We start from the raw sequence: 22,138 nt of genomic DNA, 5'->3' as shown, positions 1-22,138 counted from the left end.
AGAGAGATAGCAAACAAAAATACTCATACACTATTGACAGTACATAAAAAGCATCGCGCTACAAGCTTTGTGAATGGCTGCTTCCAACTCTTTCGACCAACAGCGTGTCATCATGTAGAGGGAGAGAGAGAGAAGTGGTAAACATCGTTTTTTTTATACAGTACATATTATGATGATGATAGATAAATTTTTGAGGGATTTTACTTTAACATTTGAATATTTTTTTGTGTTTACATTAATATTAATACTTGAAAATTAGTAAATAAAATTTTTTTATATAAATGTATTTATTCATGAAAATAAAATGGTAATACAGTAATTAGTGAATATTGCTCTCTGAAAAATTCATGAATTAGTAGATTTTCCATGATATGTTTGGAGATAAGATCTGAAGGCCACAATTAACTGAAGTCACGATTGCTGAGCCGCTGTACTCCAAACTATGTAGTCCTCCAAGCAGCTCTCGGACTGATACTAGTGAGCACTGCCACCCGGGCTGGCTTAGGTCTCACTGAGCACACTTAGTATTACATCCAAGCCTGCTCCATATTGGACATGAGGAGTTCTCCTAGCTCTTCCAACTGTGTTTTGCAGAAACACACCTGACTGAGCCACAGCTAATACCCATTTCTCAGCCGTGATTCATGGATTAGGTGGCTCAGTCATCAGTTTTGCTCATGACAAGTCTCCTCTTGGTACCACTCACTGTCATCAGTTTTGCTCATGACAAGTCTCCTCTTGGTACCACTCACTGCACAGTTTTTGGTTTCCACTGGCCCTGGGATTGCACATGTTGGATAGTGGATGTGTCCACTTTCCTGTACTTTACTCTAGTTTGGCTGCCACCAATGGAGCCATGCTGCCTCACCAGCATGGCTTGGAATGCCATTGTGGTTACAAATTTTCTGTGGTTCATGGTGTTGCCACCAGCACCAACCAGAAACCACAGCCCCACCAACAGGCACAGTAGCAGATAGGTGTGTGTACTTCTTTGCACTTGAGGAATCTGATGGGACTTGTCAGGAATTTTTACCTCTGATGCACTAGTTCTGATTCAAGATGTCGGTTGACTCGGGATAACCTGCCCTGAAGGGCAATATCTGCAAACATCTAACAGAAGGTCAGCAAGATTCTTTGGTTTTACAGTTTTGTACAAATTAGACTCTGAAACTTTACATACATTAAGCTCAAGTACAACCTTAATAAGGACCACGTGGTCAGTTACAAGGCACAGAACTCCAAAAAAGAAGTTTCACAAAACCCATAAAACCCATGACATTGGTCTCAGAAAGTTACAATTTCACATGAATCTTATTTCTGAATCATCAGGCTACACTTTGACTGAACATCAACTATGCTAAGCCTCGGATGGCAAAAATACAAAGTGATTAGAGGTGAACACCTCACGGACTCTCTACGACAAAACCAGCTCTTGGCTGAGAGGCACTGTGATTACATGAACCTAACTCTGGTGGTACCCTGGGAGAAAGAGACAGAGGGGACTTTTACATGGTCCATCGTCACTTCGCATTGCCGCTCAAAGATTCTAGGTTGGTCAATTCTTCCAAATTTTACTTTTAAGCATCAAAAAGAGAGCCCTTTTAATATTCACAACACTGCCTGTGCAGTCAAACTGAATGACAAGAATTTTTCTTGAACATACTTAAAGATAAATGAGAACCACGAACTCAGCTGCCTGCTCCCCACTTCTGCTTGCAAACCTTGAACATTTTGAAGGGTTGTTGGGAGAAAGCGGATCAATTTTTCACTTGTAGGGACTAGATAGCCCTTGCTTCCAGAACCTCAAGATGAGTTGGAGCAGCACTTTCAAGAGATTTTCATGCTCATGTCATGACCCTAATAATCTGAGGGAGGCTTTCGTGGCCCCGATCTCGATGCTAGAAGCTCACCCTCGTGTGCCCTCCTGAAGCAAGACTGTCAAGTTGCCTTGGTCCCAGCTTGCTTGGTATGTTTTTGGCCAGTTGAAAGGTCAGATCTGGGTCAGGCAGTTCCCAGCAGATTGGGCAAGCTCCTTTCCCTGGCATTGACACCACAGGAGGTTTACATTCTCCAGAGACTCAAGATTACTATCTTACTCTTGGATCCATCAATTTGTGGGTTGACAGACAAACTCCCCCCTTCCCCCAGATTCTTTCATATACCACCACCACCCTTACTCTTTAGCCACTACTATACCAGATGTATGTTCCAGATTTCCCAAAATTTATGGCCCTGTCAATGGAAATGAATGCAGTGATGGAGAAAGGTGCTCCAGAAGTCTAAGAGGACCAGTTTCCAGGGTTTTAGAGCCATCTCTTCCTTAAGAAGAAGGCAACTGGTGGCTGGAGATTGGTCATCAACCTCCCATCTGACATGAGTTTGTTTCTCAGACTTGCTTCAGAATGGGAATGGCATGGTCAGTGTTAGATTCCATCAGATCGGGTGACCTCATGCTTTCAGTACATCTGAGGAAGGGGACATAATTTGAAGAATTTGCCCATCAGAACTCTTGTCCCATAGGGCAGTAGTGCTGTCAGTGCAGCTCATGCATTGTACTGTAGGCATTGCCTGTGCTTTGCATCCCTTTGCCCTAGCTGCAACCCCTTTCATTCTTTGACTGTACCTACTTATGTATTCTTTCTTCTATCGTATTTTCCATCCTCTCATAACTATTGTTTCATAGTGCAACTGCAAAGCGTTCCTCCTGTTACACCTTTAAAATCATTCTACTCTCAATTTCTTTTTCAACGCTGAATGACCTCATAGGTCCTAGTGTGGGGCCTTTGGCCTAAATTTTATTTTCCTTTCAATTCCAGAACTCTTGGAAATACCTTTGCTTTTTCTCCATGAGGACTGTCTACCAGTTCAAAGTTCTGTGCTTTGGACTGGCAACAGCCCCCCTAGATGTTCACTGGAGTGATCATCTTGTTTTCATCTGGGCCTACTCACAAGGTATACACTTGCTGGGTTATTGACTGGTTCTGGTATCCTGTGAGACACAGTTGCTCCAGAACAGACACTACCTCACCTTTTGCCACAAAATGCAGATTTTGGTAAACTTAGAGAAATCATATCTCATGCCCAGGCAGCAGGCAAAGTACTTGGGCTTCCTGAGAGACAGCAGCAGCGATTGTCTTTCTGTCTGACTGGTTTGAGGAAGCTCTGGATGTTAGTAGTGTGGTTCCTCAGCCAGATAAGCTGTGTCAGGTTGTCTTCAGCCACCTTTTGTTGTTAGAGAAGCTTGTTCCTCAACAGGTGTCTTCACCTGTGTTGACTCCAGTGGCAACAGAAGCAGTGATGATCAGTTAAGCAACCCTTTACTCTCAATTTATGTCCCTGAGCAGAGATCAGAGAGGACCCTGTGTGGTGACTGAAAACAAGAAACTCTTGGAGGAGCTCCTCTGAATTCTCCCACTCCAGAAATTGTCTCTTCTTGGATGCATTGAAGGAGGGTCAGGGTGCACACATGAATGGCTCAAAGTGCATACTTCATTTGCATATCAGCATCCTGTAGCCCTGCGAGTATTCCAGGAACAGATGGTTGGTCACTCAGTAATGCTTGCAGGGCTAGCAGCACTGCTTGTATTTCAGGATGTTATTATGCAGACAAAGTATGTCCCTTTGCATACACTAAGTGATGAAAGGAAGAGGCCATTGGGTGTGCTCCTTGAAACCCTCATACGTTGCATCCAAGAAGACAATTTCTGGATCATGAGAGCTCAGCGGAGCTCCTGCCATGAGTTCCTTTTTTCCTGTCACCACACAGGGTCTTCTCTAATCTCTCTGCTCAGGGGTATGAGTTAAGAAGGAGGATTTACCAATGCTGCTTCAGTTGCCACTGAAGTGAACACCACCATAGTGGCTGGCATATATCAACAAGCAGGGAGAGGCAGCCTCCCTTTTTCTCTTTCAGTTGGCAAGGTGATAATGAGTAGGTAGTTTGCCATGTTGTTGAGCTATCAGTCAGATATATTCTGGGCAGGCTGAATTTCTTGGCAGAAAAGTTCACCTGCCAGCGTTTGGTGGTAGGGACAGTGGTTCTTACGCTCCTAAATAGTGGAGAGACTTTTCAAAATTTGGGGAACACTGGTGATTAATCTTTTGCCACATGGCTAAACAGAAAACTCCTGGTGTTCTGTTTCCCTGTTGCAGGCTGATGTACAGCCCTGTTAGATACCTTCCAGCACCCCTTGGGCAGTCTTGACATTTATGCTTTTTCTTCCATTAAGGGGAGCACACTCTTTGATTTTTATGAATATTTTGAAATTTAAAAAATGGTTAAATGGCCGTAGACATAGGCAACACCTTCGTTATCATGTGACCAAAGCATTTTCAAAATATTAAAATTGATGGGGTTTGAGTCTCCGCCCCACTGCGGTGAAATGGGCTGACGTTTGGCTCCTAATGACTATTGTCATTTTTTCCTTTATTAAGCCTAATTTATTCATTATTTTTGGTTTTATATCACCCCATCTCCTACGTCTGGCAGCGTCTGTAGCAGCAACAATGGCTTGTTCCTTGGTGAATCATTAGTAGAGACAGGGTTGTCCCCAAAGCGTTGAAGCGGTGGTGGGCAACTTTTTACTCTGAGCAATTTTTTGCTATTTAGACATTTTGCCATTTTTTTACATGCATTAACTCTAAATACAGTCTATATACTTTCACCCCTTCAAAAATCCTTTGATTGATGAAATGAATAAAGGATGATGAAAGGGAGTATATGATGGCGAAGTTCATTATATCAAATCTCAGTTAGATAAAAATTAATGGTGTGCAGGTGCAAGGTAGGAAATTGCAGGGAGTAAGGATTCAGGTCGGAAGTCTCTGCCAATAGATGGGATACTGATATTTTAATAAAGTACCAATCGTGTAGGTTTACAGTTAGTGCCCCAGCAAAGTGAATTAGCAATGGAAAATCTCAGCACCATCAATTGAGTGAGATAAATGTTGAGGAAATTGAACGCAACTTTGGCTATGGAGAATTCAGCTTACTAACACATCTGTTTTGGCACAAGTGAAAATGTAGAAGTTCTTCATTCGAGAGACAAAAAGGCTTGAAAATCAAACTCCAAAGACCAAAAAGACCAAACAAGTGAAAAAAACGACTGAAAATCAGTCAAGAATATCAGCTTGGTAACTACTAAACTTTTAGTTTATTAGTTTCAAACCGAGCAACAATGGTGGTGGTACTTGATGATACCTAGCCTCGATGAATAATACCCCTTTTTATAAAGGGTTTGAGACCCTGGGCAGAATGCAAAAATAATGCTGAATAAGTTTTCCATGAGTGCCAAAAAACACTTGTTGACCTTCACGGTCATTTTTCTCAGTTTTCACTTTTTGCACTTCAAATCACGAACTCCTTTTTTATTTTGCAGGTCAATTTAAAGTTAAATATACCATTGGAAAGAGGAAAGAAAGAAGAGATATTTATTTGGGGCTAGGTTTTTCTTAGGACAGTGAGGAACCTGTGATAGTAAATTCACATTATCGAGAAGGCTATCAACAAAGCGAATAAAATATACTACAAAGTCCCACTCACAACAGACAAATAGATTTTAACAACAAAATAAAGCTACCATACGACAAAAACATCCAAAAACCAACAGAACAACTCAGGTCTAACAATCCTTTCATCTTCCATTATCCCAAATCAATGGGGAGCTCGCTCATTAACGTATACTTAAATAACAAAGTGGAGGAAGCTGGAGTTTACAAGATACCGTGCAGCAACTATAGTGATATTTACGTAGGAGAGACAGGTGGATCGCTATCGCAAAGAATAATAGAGCACAAAAGGTCGGTAAGATATGCTTCGGAGAGTTCGTAGATTTTTTCCTACATATCAGAGAGACTGGCCATTCCATAAGCTTTGGGGCAGAGCTGGTTTTCAAAAGTAGCTGTCTGTACAAAAGAAAGATGCTGGAAACTACTATCATCAATCAAACCAACAATATGAACTTGTCAGGAGGACATTGGAAATCGGACGACATCGACGCTTTAATCCTCAGACCACTTCTGAAGAACGTGGCCCAGAGAACATGACCTCCAGAATCGTCGCCAAACGGGGAGTCAATGAGGCCAAAAACCACTAGGGAATTGGTTATTCTCCTCCTTCTTAGGAAATGGTCACCTGCATACCATCGTGGAGACTAATGCCACACCTATATACGCTTTGTATACATGCCCTTGTAACATTTTCATCTGTCCATATTCTACCAGTGAACAGGGCACAGAAGCAAGTGCCCGAAATATATGGTTACAAATGTTTAAATAGTGTTTTATGGGCCTTTTTTATATCATATTACACTGTGGTATTACAGGAAAAGACATTCATATATATATATATATATATATATATATATATATATATATATATATATATATATATATATATATATATATATATATATATATATATATATATATATATATATATATATATATATATATATATATATATGTGTGTGTGTGTGTGTGTGTGTGTGTGTGTGTGTAGAATCTACTGTAACTTTTTAGAATTACATATATATATATATATATATATATATATATATATATATATATATATATATATATATATATATATATATATATATATATATATATATATATATGTGTGTGTGTGTGTGTGTGTGTGTGTGTGTGTGTGTGTGTGTGTGTGTGTGTGTGTAGAATCTACTGTCACTTTTTTTAGAATTACATATATATATATATATATATATATATATATATATATATATATATATATATATATATATATATATATATATATATATATATATATATATATATATATATATTGTTTGTCATGTTTATAGCCGTAGGGGTTAAGGAATGGCTCTAAGAACAATTATGACAACAGCAATACTGACTTTCAAAGGGGTCTATGCTCCTGTGAACAGGAAAGTGTGCAATAGTGACTATACTTAAAATATCATAAAGTCAAGGATTAAGGTAAACGTGGACATCTACTCAAAAGGATAAATCATTAGAGAAACAGACAAACTACATTAGACAATCACAATCATCAAACTAACTGCCACAGAAAACTAAATGCAAGCTAAAGCACTATGCCTTCATTAGGCTAATATAAGTGTAATAATGGGGATGAATCCTTAGAACATATGGGATGAAGAATAGCAGACGAGGTTTGGAGTGCACTCTGTCCACAGAAATAGTGATCTGGTATGGCTCCCATAGGTTTGCAGGGAAATGGCACAGTTGATACAGGAATTATCACACAACAGGCACTCAATACATGGATCTGTAAAAGCAAGATTACTGTAATTACAGAATAGTGGATGCAATGACACATTCTTTGGAATGCATAAGCAAAATAGAAGCAATGGGTTCACTGAGTCTGATACATGAGAATAGGTATGTATCTTACGTTAACACTAGTATTCTAATACAAAGTTACTCACAACAGCAAGGTAACATATAACTCGAGTTTCTCAAGGAGAAAATGAAGATGGGACATGAAACTGAGAGAACAGAATGAAGGAAATCACTCAAAGGTAAAATGGTGAAGCATATCTAACAACTTCCAATCACATTACCTTTAGAACGTGGATGAGACTAGAAGGACATCAGAACCAGTTTCCCGCAGAAGGGCATCAATGGGAACTGCATTGCGTACTATTTCCCATCAGAGGAAATAAACTGGAGTTAAAGGTTGCTGAGAATACAAGGACATCAGTGTGTAGCTGAGATGCAGCAGAGCTCACCAACTCCAGAATGACAACGATAGGGCGAAGTCCAGGCAGAGTGACTGAGCCACTACAGAGTTATATTGACTGTTCTTCATCGACTGAATTACTGAGCTCACTGACCCAGGAGTCTGTCACAGGCTGGTTTTATACTACTTCATCATCGTGGTGGGGGAGGGGGGCACGTTGTTACAGGCCCCTCTTAATTGGGGTGGCAATTTTCCTTGTCTCGGGTCACAGCACTAATCTGTTCAGGTACTTGAAAGGTCGCTGAGAGGTTGGCCGATGAAACATTAAAGGGACAGTTGAGGGCAATGCAGTTACATTAGAGCGAGGGAGTGAGGATGAGCAAGTGGGGTGCAGGTGTGTGACATGGCAAATAGAGGAATGGAGGGAGGGATATTAAGAGAACTCTCATGAAGGAAATTGACTGAGGACATCTGACATTGTATAAGTCTCAAAGGGTCTGAGTAAATCTGCAACAGGCTACCGATTTTCCCCTCGAGCAGGATTAATACAGTCAGGCCAAGGGGTGTTAATGACTAAGGTATGGTCATGACATTATTTTCTCTTTAGACACCTGGCTGTTGTTGTCAAAAGGAAAGGCAGGGGAGTATGACAAGGAAGTTTTGAAAAACAATCTGCACTTCTTTTCACTGAAAATTACTCTACAAATTTTAAGCTTATCAAGAAGCAAAAAAGTAAATAATGGAAACGTTAACTGACATTTGTAACAATATATATATATATATATATATATATATATATATATATATATATATATATATATATATATATATATATATATATATATATATATATATATATATATATATATATATATATATATATATATATATATATATATATATATATATATATATATATATATATATATATATATATATGGATGTGTGTGAATGCATATGTGTGTTCCAGCATAACTCTGATATGCACTGAGCAATTCCAACCAAATTTGGTATACATATGACTTCCTATCTGGAAAAAAATACTTAGGGGTAAGACATCACTAGCACCAAAGGGCATCAAAGGGCAACATAGGTGGTGGGAGTGGGAGGGGCTTGCATGAAATCAGGCTGGTTCTGTCTGTAGACTTAGTAACTAAATAACCTCTATGAATTTATCATACCTCATTTTGGTATACATATGACTTACTATCTGTAAACGAATACTGTGGTGGTAAGACATCACTGGCACCAAAGGGGGTGGAGGTGGGAAGAGGGTGATATGTAAAAATAACCGAAAACGACAGACATTTATGTCTAATGCATAGTTTTCAAGGTAGCTGAGATGAATAGTGACCCTCCTGATCCCCATTAAATCCAAGTTCAGCCCAGATAGGAAGGAGGGGGGTTCAGAAAGGGTGAAAAATAAAATGTCAAAAATGACAGATATTAGCTTGTAATCTATAGTTTTTGAGGTCGCTGAGATAAATAGTAGCACTCCCGATGCCCTTTACGTCCAAGTTCAGCACTGATAAGAATCTTTGGTGAGAAGGGGCGAAATATAAAATGTCAAAAATTCTGGGCAATGTAATTGAAGCAACTATCTTAACAGGAAAGGGAGAGAGTGAGAGAGACAGAGAGTGAGGAGAAGAAGAGAGTGAGAGTGACAGAGTGAGAGGGACAGAAGTGAGAGAGAGAGTAGAAGGGTTGTTAGGGAGAGGGAGAGAGAGAGAGAGAGAGAGAGAGAGAGAGAGAGAGAGAGAGTTTATTGATTGTCATTCAGAGTTTTCCCAGGCAGTGCTGAGTTAGTCAGCTAGTATATATATATATATATATATATATATATATATATATATATATATATATATATATATATATATATATATATATATATATATATATATATATATATATATATATATATATACATACATACATACATACATACATACATACATACATACATACATACATACATACATACATACATACATTAATTTAATACAACAATACACGTTTGTGTAAAGTCGTTTTCCTTGCCATAGAGTACCTTGTGACACAGCCTCATGGAAAAAAAAAATTAAATGAAAATACTGACTAAAGGATGGAAGGGATGAATAAGATATTATAAGTATTATTACTACTGTGACACTGTTCGGACCCATTAACTCGACAAAGTCTTTAGACCTTTTATATACCATTCAGACAGCACCCACAAATGGATAGCCATGTTTCTTAACTGGAGATGGCTTCCTTGGGAACTGAATTTCCAACACCGCCTTCACCGGATGTGTTCATATACCTCCTAAAGAAAAAGACTCTGCAAGAAAGATCATCATATTAACTTATACATTATTGGGTTCATTTTTGCAACTATTCCATTACATGAATGATACACGCTTTATATTTCATTATTATCAATATTTTAAAATTTTGTATTTATTGAAAGTGTTGTGGGAGTTCCATGCCCTAGTTTATCATGTAAATGAATCATCTTGTCCTTTAAACACTCATACTAAGATGTTTAAGCCAATTTTTTACATATAAAGAATTATATATGGTTGAAAACCACCAAAAATTACAGATACTCTCCACCATGGAAAGGCCGAAGATTTAAAAAAATCACATACAACGAAATTCGTAATTAAATAATGAAAACAGATAGTAGTTAAAACAATTATTCAGGTGGTCTTCCTTTTTCAGTTCAATCTACAACAGCCGGGCTTTTGTTAGTTAGGAACCTTATTTTGGCTGCTGTGAAAAAATTATTTAACGCCGTCTTTTCACGAAAATTATCCGTCTAATGAGGGCTCCTTCAAACTCGTTTCAGATGCATATATATTATCAAGATGAAGGGAGTACCTATCCACTCTTCAATGAAAAAAAAAAAAAATGTTTTGCATATGTAGAAAATTTACTGGTATTTTTATAATTTACAATTTAATTGATTTTTGCCATTGTAGTTATCACTTACACTTATTATTATTATTTTTATTTTTGAGGTAGATTTGAGAACTGAATACGTGTCCAGAAGATTCTTCACTGACCCCTGCTTCTTGCAAGAGAACTGCTTTCTGTAAGAGACCTGCTATCTTGAGAAAACCTGCTTCCCTTAAAAGCCCTGCCTTCTCCATGAGACTTGCTTTCTTGAAAAGACCTCCTCTCTTCAAGAAACCATCTTCCTCAAATAAACCAGCTTCCTGCAAAAGACTTGCTGTTTCAAGAAGGCCTGCTTTCTCCAAGAGACCTGCTTTCACCTGCTTTCTCCAAGAGATCTGCTTTCTCAAAAGACCTGCTTTCTCCAAGAGTCCTGCTTTCTCTAGGAGACCTGTTTTTCCAGAGACCTGCTGATTCTAAGAGACCTGATTTTCCAAGAAATCTGTTTCCTCCAAGAGATATGCTTTCTTGAATTATATCAGTGCCGTATCCCACGCACCTGTAATAATGTAAATCACACGCGGAATGTTGTGTCTAATGAGTTACTTTCACTACATGATGGCCGTAAGATAAAAGAATACCAGTTACCACAGACATGTGAATTCATGCCTTACTGATTTAATATCACATTTTTTTAAGGAACAGTAAACAAGACTACTATCGTTTCCAGAGGCCGTGTAATAGTGTTTTTCCCAAATATCTAACAAACCGGCTTATGAATTTCCATGAAACTACAGCAATGAATGTTTCAAACAGCGGCCTAAATTTTGGTGGTACAATGAATTGACAGATGTGCTTAATTAAGCCGTTTACTCTTAGAAAAAAGAGGAACTTCTTCCCCTCCTTCAGAGCGTTTCGAAGAAGTGGTACTTAATCACGTAACTGTGACGCAGAGGTTCCCCCAACCCTCCTTCGGTGTTTACACCTATGGCTATCCTAGTACTCCCCCCCCCTTCCTTCTTGCCTTCTTTCCTTCATTCCCATTGTTATTAGGCTACCGAGTAAATCCCTGTTAGGAAAGACTGTGTACTGCACATATAAAATGAGCCGGAAGAGCAATAAAATGTTTTATGGTGGTAGATAATGATTAGATGGTTAACACAAATTATCGAACATAATAGAAGAGGTTTAAAACAGGGGTGTGGAATCGCACTGGAGAGATATTCTCGGACTCTACAAATTTTAGATTTGCTACTAAAAAAAAAAAAAATAAAAATAAAATAAAATAAAAGCATTAGTAGAAATAGAAAACAATTTTTTCCTTGAGAGAGTTTTATATTTGGAATGATGTTATTGGGGCAAGACTGAGCAGGATTCAGAAATAATTTCACCGACTTCGACTCCTACCTCAGAGCCCTTTAGTACATCCAAGGTAATCATCGGCAGCAGTTGTAGTAGTAGCTCTGAACTATTTCATATAGATTCGACTTTAGTCATGGCAAATATGTTGCTTTGTCCTCGCCATTGCAAAACTACAATTGCGCTGAAACTCTTCACCATTTACAACAGAGAGAAAGAAAGAAACCGCCTGAAAATTAGTATAAATCGGTAAGAAAAGTATGACTTTAATAAGTACATGATATATTGCAATATACTGTTAGCCATATATATATATATATATATATATATATATATATATATATATATATATATATATATATATATATATATGTATATATATGTTTATTTAAATGTATTTATTTATTTTTTTTCTACAGGCCATGTGAAAGAGTTGCTGATGCTATGGGGATGACTCCGAACGCTGTCCGAGTGTTGGTGAGCCGTGGAAAGAATCCTCATCCACCTGAAACACCACCTGCATCATCAAATACGTCGCCTCTGGTCTTTGACAACTTCACCGTTGGTTCCATAGGAGACATGTGCACAGCACGTTTGCTGCTAAGCGATTTTTCACTATTGCCACTTTAGCGGAAGAACTTAAAATGCTAAATATCATTCCTGAAGAAACATCTGAGAAGGCAGTATGGCGAATCCTCCATAACATGGGTTTCAGTACAAAACATCCCAGCGGAAAATGCACCTAAGGAAAGAAACTTTGGACGTCGTTTGCCGCCGAGTTGATGCTCTACGATCCTCCAGCAACATCGTGATGAAGGAAGAGAAGTAGTGTATGTCGATGAGACGTGGTTTACGACGAGAATGCAACATAGCAAGGAGTGGGTAGACACTCTCAATCTGTCACCAGTGCCACCTACAGCTGGCAGGTGCCACCAGGAGAAGGAGAGAGGTTTGTGGTGGTAGCAGGTGGTACAGCTAAAGGTTTTGTAGAAAATTCATTTTTATGCTTCCTGCGAAAAACAAAACCGGCGACTACCATGGAGAAATGAATTCAGAGATATTTATTCGGTGGCTAACATCACAGCTCCTGCCGTCGCTTGAGGATCCTTCGGTGCTGGTGCTAGACAACGCCCCATACCATAGCCAATTGACAGGAGATAGCCGATGCCCAACAACTGGCTCAGGTCTCGAAAAATACAGTATCCAGCTCACGCAACACGCCCTGAGCTTCTAAAGATATGCAGGGGCAACCGGCCGAAACCACTTTACATTGTGGATAATATAATCCGTGAATGGGGCCATGGAGTGGTTCGCTTGCCCCCTGCCCATCCTGAGCTCAACGCCATCGAGCAGGTGTGGGGCTGTATGAAACGACAGGTGCGCTCCTCGTTGCAGCGGTTTACCCGTGCTGATCTCTTTGCCAGGCTTGAAGAGGCCAGGCTTGCTGTAACAGGGGAGACGTGGCCTGGCGCTGTCAGGAGATCAAGATATTTTGAAGATGATTACTGGCTTTCAGAAAATATTCAAGACAGTATAGATCCGGTCATCATCAACATTGATAGTGACGAGGAAAACGATCTTTTCCTTGAGAGTGATGATGAGTAAAATGTATAAGTGTCCATTTCTTGCTTTTTTTTTCATCCCTCATATATCTATGCTTTCCAGCAATTGGTGATAACATTATTTTGGAAAAGCAAAGCTAATGAATACTTTGATACGAGTATATCAGCTTGGCATGTAGACAATGTCAATGGATTTCTCAAAGTAAGGTTGATTAGTTCATTAATTGAAGTCTGGTATAATTCCAGTGACAAAGTCGCAATGATATTTTTCACATACCTTTTAAGTAACAAAAACAGGTACTGGTACTTATAACGTAAATAAATATATAAAACTATAGGTTGAAATATAATAAATCTTATGCATGTATGAACACACACACACACACACACAAATTTATCAAATGGCCGATGTCAATGCCCTTATATGAAACATCTTTTAGAAGTCTACCTTCTAAGGAATTCAAGCTACTCTCTCTGGTGAAATTGATATGATAAATTATATCAAACAATGCTCTCTGTCATTTTCTTCCTGGCAATTGATGTATCGAGTAACCTGTGTTGTATGGAAGAATGAGTCCTACGGCTTAACCTAAAAAAAACTATATTTCTATTGCTTTACCAACACTCGCTTGAAGTGCTAAGTGTAGGGTTAGCATGGTTTCATTTATCTCATTCTTGATCTTCAATGTAAGTGAGTGGGTAAGATATAAAAGGTTGGTCTTGTGTTTAGGTAAAGTCTAAAGTCACTAATCACATTACCAGGTATGCAGAACTTTTACTGACAAAGAATTTCGTATTGCTTGGGGTAGGTCATATGACAATTATCTATGGAGTTAAACAGGCGTTTAACAATTCGGGGAGATGGGAGGTACAGGGGAGAAACGTTATACCAACGTCACTGAAGGACGTCATCACTTTTGCGAATGTGTGGGTGGCTAAGACTGGCTTTAGCCTCATTTTCTTAAGTAAAAAAGTTAATGAAACGCAATTGGCAATGCACAGTATTTCCCAAAATTAAGCCATTGTATGAAGCGCTCCCTGCTTTGATATCATGGAAATCCATCAGTTATTTTAGGAGTTATTTAAAACAAACACTATTACACGGCCTCTGGAAACGTTAGTAGTTTTCTCATTTCCTTAAAACGATGAACTAAGAGAAAAGGAGGATGTGGTTTTTTGTCTTAGAACGTTTAGCCAAGGTTGAGTGAAGTTTTGTAAATAATCATAGTACTTTGATATTTCTTCAGATGTATCAGAAATGGGTGTAAGAAGAGCTGAGTGCAGTCAGTGAAGGTAAGCGGCTGAATTTGCTGTGGTACTGTATAACAAATTAATCATCAATTTTTTGAAAATTAAATCTATAAAGAGAGAAAAATTCTGGCTCTTCATATCAAGTGTTTCCAAGTACATACCTTCATACATACAAGCACTTAGAGCCAAAGCTTCCATTGTGGAAACAGATGTAGTAGTTTGGTGAATTGGTTCCTAACCCAAGATATGCTACATAATTTTAGGAGCCGAGACCCGTGATACTGTGATTGGAATATATTAGGCATCCGATTCTGTTGTTGACATCCTAAGGCTATCCTTAGGCTACGGTTACTATGGATGAATTCTGACGAAAATGTCTTCTGACGAATACGTCAGAAACCTTCAAATCAGAACAAAGGTGGTTATACTGTATGCGTTTTCTGATATTCTGATAGTCATTACGTTTCTGCCTTGCCCAGCAAAGATGGATGAACTTGAAAAATATTTTTTTCTTGAAAGTCCGCAAAGTTATCTAGTTCTTTACTAAAAACATATATAATTAATTATATTATACATCATTTACCGTTAATTACAGCAAGTAATATGCAAGAAATTCTGTAATAGTAAATTATGTCCCAATTACTTTTTAATTGCTTAAAATGTTAACCCCACATCAAAATAAAAAAATTGTACTTACTGCTAGTGTTGAATTCTAATTCAGCAATCTTTCCACTTTTGCCGAGAAATATCTCTGTTATGGTAATTTTGTCTCTCATATCCCACAAACACCTGTTTTGTACACAAGGCTGATCAATTTATCGTTATCCATGGTGGAATAATAAAATCAATCTAAATTCAATGCACAAAATACCAAAAACAGACGCAGGTCGCATGAAAATCAAACTTGTTTGAACGCTCAAATGGTTCTGACGACTTTATACGTGTTCTGACGTTCCTTTGCATTCCAATGAGTGTTTACAGTGGCAGCAACGAACACGTCAGAACACGTACGAAGTCGTCAGAACCATTTGAGCGTTCAAACAAGTTTGATTTTTTCATGCGACCTGCTTCTGTTTTTGGTATTTTTGTGCATTGAATTTAGATTGGTATTATTTTGTTATATTTTATTGCATAACTTTTATTTTTGCAAGTGTGTTTGTGTTTAATTTTTTTTCAATTGTATTTCACCAGTTTGCATTTTCATTTTTGAATATGTATATCAAATTTCATGGAAGTAAATGATGTCATTTTGAATATGTATATCAAATTTCATGGAAATTAATGATTTCATTTTTGAATATAATATATCAAATTTCATGGAAGTACATAATTTAGTTTTGAATATGTATATCAAATTTCATGGAAGTAAATAATTTAATTTTGAATATGTATATCAGTAAAGAACTAGAATAAATGCGGATTCAGTTTAAGTTTTTTCTTGCTTAAAGTTACAGCCATCTTTGTTTTGCCGAAATACATTCACGAAAATTTGAAAACTTGTTTGATGCTTTCTTCTATTCCCCTTCAGTATGTATTCAAATGTTGTTGGTCTCATCATGAAATACTCTAAAAACTTTTAATCGGTAAAAGAAATTCTTGAAATAACATTTGGAACTCTCCTTTGTCGTCTCTGTTAGAAAATAACTGGTTGTATGTTCAGTTTTTCCACCATTTATATCAATAACTTTATAATAACTTTTATCCAAAAAATATTGCTCAAGTTCATCCATCTTTGCTGGGTCACAGAAACTAATGACTATCAAATATCACAAAACGCATACAGTGTAACCATCGTTGTTCTGATTTACTAATTTTCTGATTTATTCAGATGACATTTTCGTCAGAATTCGCATGTTAGTAACCGTAGACTGATAGGTAACAGCTGGGGCCTTTCCTGCAGAAAGTTGTAGGACCGTAGGGAACTCCAGGTGTCAGTGAGTCCAGGAGACGACCTCATCGTGGGTGATTGCCATTCAAAATACCAAACGGAAATTTTAATGATTTTTACGTCTATACCTCTTCACTTGTATATGGTCAGATATGGTAGGATGAATTGGGGTCCATAGTGAAGGGTTAATAATGGTCTTAAGGACGTCTGTCACTTCCACAAATGCTGGAGTATGAACCAAAAACAAGGCCTGTAACTTATCAACTACAGAGATAAAATAGTTTACATACACAACACACACACACACACACACTAAAATTATAAATATATAAATATATATATATATTCTATATATATGATATTTTAAATATATAAATGACTTGGGATGAACATTAAGTTTGGAACAGACTTGTATTACCACGTTTCATGTAATTAAAGAAATACTCTTAACTTCTCGAATAATTCCGCTCTAAAGGTTACCTTGTCATTACAAAGAATACAGCCAAATGCAATGAAATACGAAGAAATATTTCTACTTGGATTCCTAAGTCTTTATAGTGACAAGACTTAGCCAAAGGCTGAAGTTATGAATGGTCCAGTTATGTTGGAGGCACTTTAACTAGGTATCATACATTTGTATCTAATAAAAAGTGACCAGTAAATTTCTCTCTCTCTCTCTCTGGTTCAAAAATAAATATCTATAAATTATATATAGGTAACAATATAGATATATTTTCATATATTTATGTAACATATACACAACACACAACAACACACACACACATACACACACACAGACACACACACAACACTGTGCACAAATGATCAGGCAGTGCCTATATGTATATTTATTATGACTTGCATATAGGTTTGTGATGCTCAGGATATATATTATGTGTTAATGTGGCAGCACCAGAGCTGCTTCTAAGTTAAATGATTGTATCAAATGATGTTGTAGATGAAACATGACTAAATTTTATCTGACAATGCCATAATTGTTTGCATGCAAGGTTTAGGTCTTTCAAAGTCCTGTATTATATAAATATATATATATAAATATATATATATATATGCATATATGAATATGGCAGGCAATTTATGATAAATAAACTATAGGATAGTGAATCTAGTTACCTTTTGATAATGAGAACAAATCATAGCATAAAACTACTCAGCTTATCTGTTTCCATGCAATCCTCAGGAATATGGGGCCTAAATAAGAGACATGTACCATCCTGGAGAAACATTTTCCAGGACTTTTGCCAAAATAATAATAATAATTTTAATAATAATAATAATAATGACATAATAATAATAAAAATAATAATAATAATAATAATAATAATAATAATAATAATAATAATAATAATAATAATTAATGGTGACTTGTGATTAGTGTTTGTACCACAGGCAAGGGAAATAGAATAGGTATCATGTTTCAGGTTTTTGATTGTCATGCATTTACATTTTTTTAATTTTTTTTTTAACATTTGCCCTCAGCAGCATTGGGAAAAATCAAGTAAATATCAAAGTTATTCCATTGCAATGATCAAGGGATTCTGGGGTACCTTCTGGTCTAAGTCAGTGAAAATCTAATGAAAATGGCAAATAATAGTTGTGGACTGACTCATTTCTCTAGATATGGAACGTGCTCAGTAGTTTCAGTGCAATGAGTTCTTCAGGATTAGTTCTATGATTTGCTTTATGATTTCGTTTTCAAGATGTGGAAAATCAAGAATTAAATGACCAAAGGTCAGTTATTTTTTCACAACAAACGTTCTGACACTGGGGTTTCCTCTTCATCCTCAGCGTAAAATAGTCTCCATAAAAAAAAATATATAAAACATATTAAAATTGCCAGAAATAAATAGTCGAAAGAAAACATTCGTCATGAAAGTTAGCATTTCATCTACCTGATACTGCAAATGGAAACACCTGATTCAAGGTGACCGTGAAGGCAACTTGGGATATGAATATCAGGAGGATGCACAATGAGTGGGAAGAATTCATTATATTTCACATTTGGATCACAACTACCTGAGATGGATGTTTGGTTCATTTGGAATGACACTGCAGCAAGATGACCAAGCAAGGTACATCATGTCTAAATCCCCAATTACAGTTCTGGGAAAATTTTTTATTGTGGACAGTAATCAGTGCAGTGGGAATGGTAAGAACATTATATAGCAACAAGAGCACAATTAATGATTGAAGGTGTGTACAAAAAAAAAGTCTTTGATATTGTTTGTAGCTCATTTGACCATGAAATGCAATATACACAATTTACCCAGTAAATAAATGGTGTGACTAAAGTTTCCAGAGAATATGTTCCATAAAAGTGAAATTCTGGTGGGAAAAATTCCAAGCAATATACAACAGATTGAGAGCAACAGAATTTTTAAACATGAGCACCCAAGATTTTACTTTTATATAGTCGGTTTTCTGATTTTGAATAAATGTCCAATGAAATGGAATGCCACATGCTTTGTGTCATATTCTGGGCTAAAATCGGTTGTTAGAACATTTCTTCATAACATGGATAATTCATCTGCTTTGCAAATTAGTCTGATTGCAAAATGTATCTTTTAGAAGTAAAAGAAAAAAAGTACGATTTCATTAGTGTGCGAAAACTGAAATAATTAGGCCACATAAACGTTAGTCGATTTAAGGTTGCATAAGGTTCCAGTTTGAAGGATTTTTTTAAGCAGTATTACAGTAGACATATCTAGTTTTTTTTTTTTTTGAAATATCAGGGCTGATGACATTACCATTGAAATAGTGCTAGGCATTTTAGAGTTGGCCACCAAAAGACGATGTAATTTCACATCAAGGAGTGTTGAATACAGACTTTCAATGTTTTTGACTGTGATGGTCATTTGTTAGAAAAAATGTTCTTCGTCAAATTTGCAGAATATTTCTTTTCCCAGGTTATTGGACTATGTATCTAACAAGTTGTCATCTTAGCTGACAGGTTTGACTTGGTCTTCGATTTATGTTTATTTGGTTCCATAAAAGATTCAAGAAACGCCATTAGCTATGATGAGATTAATTGAATGCCATCAAATCATGACCACCATGGATGGTATGGATGGACAGATTCTGGCCAGTAAGTCAGGTAACAAATTAATAACTCAAGATGTTTCTCCATGAACAAGCAATAAGAGTGAACGTAGATAGACCTTGAAACGTATTGGCAAGTTGTTTCTCAGGTGCATCAGGATGTAGTTGCCTGTCACACTGTCAAGGATGGACTCTTAGTGGAAGTGCCAGAATTTTCATGAAATGTCCATCCTGATTCTTAATTTCATTAATGCTTTTATTTCTATTCATTCCACATGCAGTGCATGCAACAAAAAGGACAATGGAAACAAATCATCTATGTTCTTGGAACTGTGGTCTTTGTTGGGAAGAAAGTCAATGGAATTCTTCATTGTAATGTTTGTGCAAACTCTTCCAGGTTAATGTTCAGTCATGATTTAACTAAAGCATCAAGTTAAGAAAAAGATATAAATGTTTTGTTTGTGCTGCCACTTGTATAACATTTCATCTATGTTTATTTTTGTAAGATGTTATCACTTCATGCAGTCTTGACTACTAATATTTCTTAGTATCTGAAAGATCTTCATTATGGGACAAGTTGTTGCATTCACTTTCAAAAAGACTTCACCTTATGCTACTGTTTTTAACATTTTACTTTAGTTTCCAGTTTGAACTGACTTCTTAGGCACAACAAATCTCTCCACCACAAAAAGGCATTCATTGTTAGACTTCCCACAGCTAAAATAAACATGATTAGTTAATGTCTTCAATCAAACTGAGTGCGGTGATGAGATAATCTTAACATATATTTAGTATTTCCAATAGTTATTGATGCATTAAATGGGCATACTGTATAGTGACCTGTATTCTACTGCTCGTGAATATAGACTCACGTTCAGGAACTTTAAGAAATTCATAAAGCATTTACCAAAATGAAATCCTCTTATTAACAGTACATAATAGTAACATTCCTCCTAAACTATATATAGAATTCGGAAGAAACTCCTATTAAAAAATTTAATGTTCTTTTTGTAAAGAATGGCGGTATCAGTTACCGTCATTCATAATTATTTTCATTGCATGTTGCGTTAAAACCAAATTAAACGACTGCACATAAAATAAGAAAGATATTATTTCTTACACAATCTTTAAATTAAAGAAATACCTGGAGTTAGACGTCGAGGAATATGCTTCTGATTACAAGTGAAAGTATAAAGCAGACATCATAGTAATAAATCTATTGTATATAATTATTTTTTTTAACAATTATATGCCTTTCTTAACTGCATGTTTGCTCAAGATTTAATGTTCCTAATACCCAAATTTGCTATTTGCTTTAGTGTTCATTTTATTCATGATAAGTCTTTTTATGCTCAATACATTGGTTCTTTTCTCAGATATAAAGATAAGCTTAGCTCCCTGATGACATCCATTGTCGAGTATGTGTATACTTGACCCAAATGTAAAGTGGAGAATTCCACTCGTGGAGGCTTCTCGTCGCCTACTAAAAGTGAGAATTGATTGTTATCGAGTAGTTAGCCATAGAACAGGTGTCAGGTTGAGTAATTCAGAATTTTCTTATGTGCGGGAACACCAAAAAATGTAAACAGGTTATCGAATATAAACATTTTAAAATTCTCTGCAGAGCCACCTCCCCTCATCAGTTAGTGATGGCTAAGTCACTGTATATCAAGATGCTTGTCCCGAACTCAAACAATCAAAATACCTCTACTACACTGTTACCTGTCTTAAGTTTACCCGTATCTTTGTTTTTATGTTCGTTGTCACTCAGTCTTTGGTTTCCTTTCTGAAAGATAACGACCTGTTTTGAACATTTTATCTGATAAATCTTGATGCTTTAATTTGCAAATTTTTTAAATTCTGAGTTGGTTCTAAAGTTTTTATTTTTCAGTTCTGATATATATTTCAGTTTTAAAAATGAGGCTGTGTCCTCGAAACGTCAGCTTTTATAATAAACGGGCAGATAGTTAATGATGTCTTCTTAGGCTCTGTGTTATAGTATATACGAATTTTCATCACATCATCATCATGATTCATATATAAACATTAAGCTACAAATGTCGTTTAATATCCAGTTAACTTTACCTCTCTTGATGGCTCAGTGGTTATATTCGTCGACTTGAGTTACTTGGGTGCCAAGCCATTCATCACTTATAATTCCCTTCATATGATATAATATAAAGTAGCGTGTATATATATATAAATTATATTAGTAGTTAATGTTTAAATATATATATATATATATATATATATATATATATATATATATATATATGTGTATATATACATATATATATATACTACATATATATATATATATATATATATATATATATATATATATATATATATATATATATATATATATATACATATACATATACATATATACATATATATATATATATACATATATATATATATATATATATATATATATATATATATATATATATATATATA

The 22,138-nt window shown here is 36.2% G+C and overlaps 1 protein-coding gene across 1 annotated transcript; it reads left to right on the top strand.

Annotated features, from left to right (window-relative positions):
* The first annotated feature begins 13,078 nt into the window (after positions 1-13,078).
* LOC136828551 (uncharacterized) lies at positions 13,079-13,519 on the top strand. The gene has a single exon (XM_067086572.1). The coding sequence runs from the start codon at positions 13,079-13,081 to the stop codon at positions 13,517-13,519; it is 441 nt and encodes a 146-aa protein (XP_066942673.1).
* The last annotated feature ends 8,619 nt before the right edge of the window (positions 13,520-22,138 follow it).

This window comes from Macrobrachium rosenbergii, chromosome 43 (assembly GCF_040412425.1).
Source record: "Macrobrachium rosenbergii isolate ZJJX-2024 chromosome 43, ASM4041242v1, whole genome shotgun sequence".
Lineage (NCBI taxonomy): Eukaryota > Metazoa > Arthropoda > Malacostraca > Decapoda > Palaemonidae > Macrobrachium > Macrobrachium rosenbergii.
This window is presented reverse-complemented; position numbering and strand designations above follow the sequence as displayed.

Excerpts from the sequence above, each read along its gene's own strand:
- LOC136828551 (XM_067086572.1), top strand. The coding sequence starts at position 13,079 with ATGCCCAACAACTGGCTCAGGTCTCGAAAAATACAGTATCCAGCTCAC.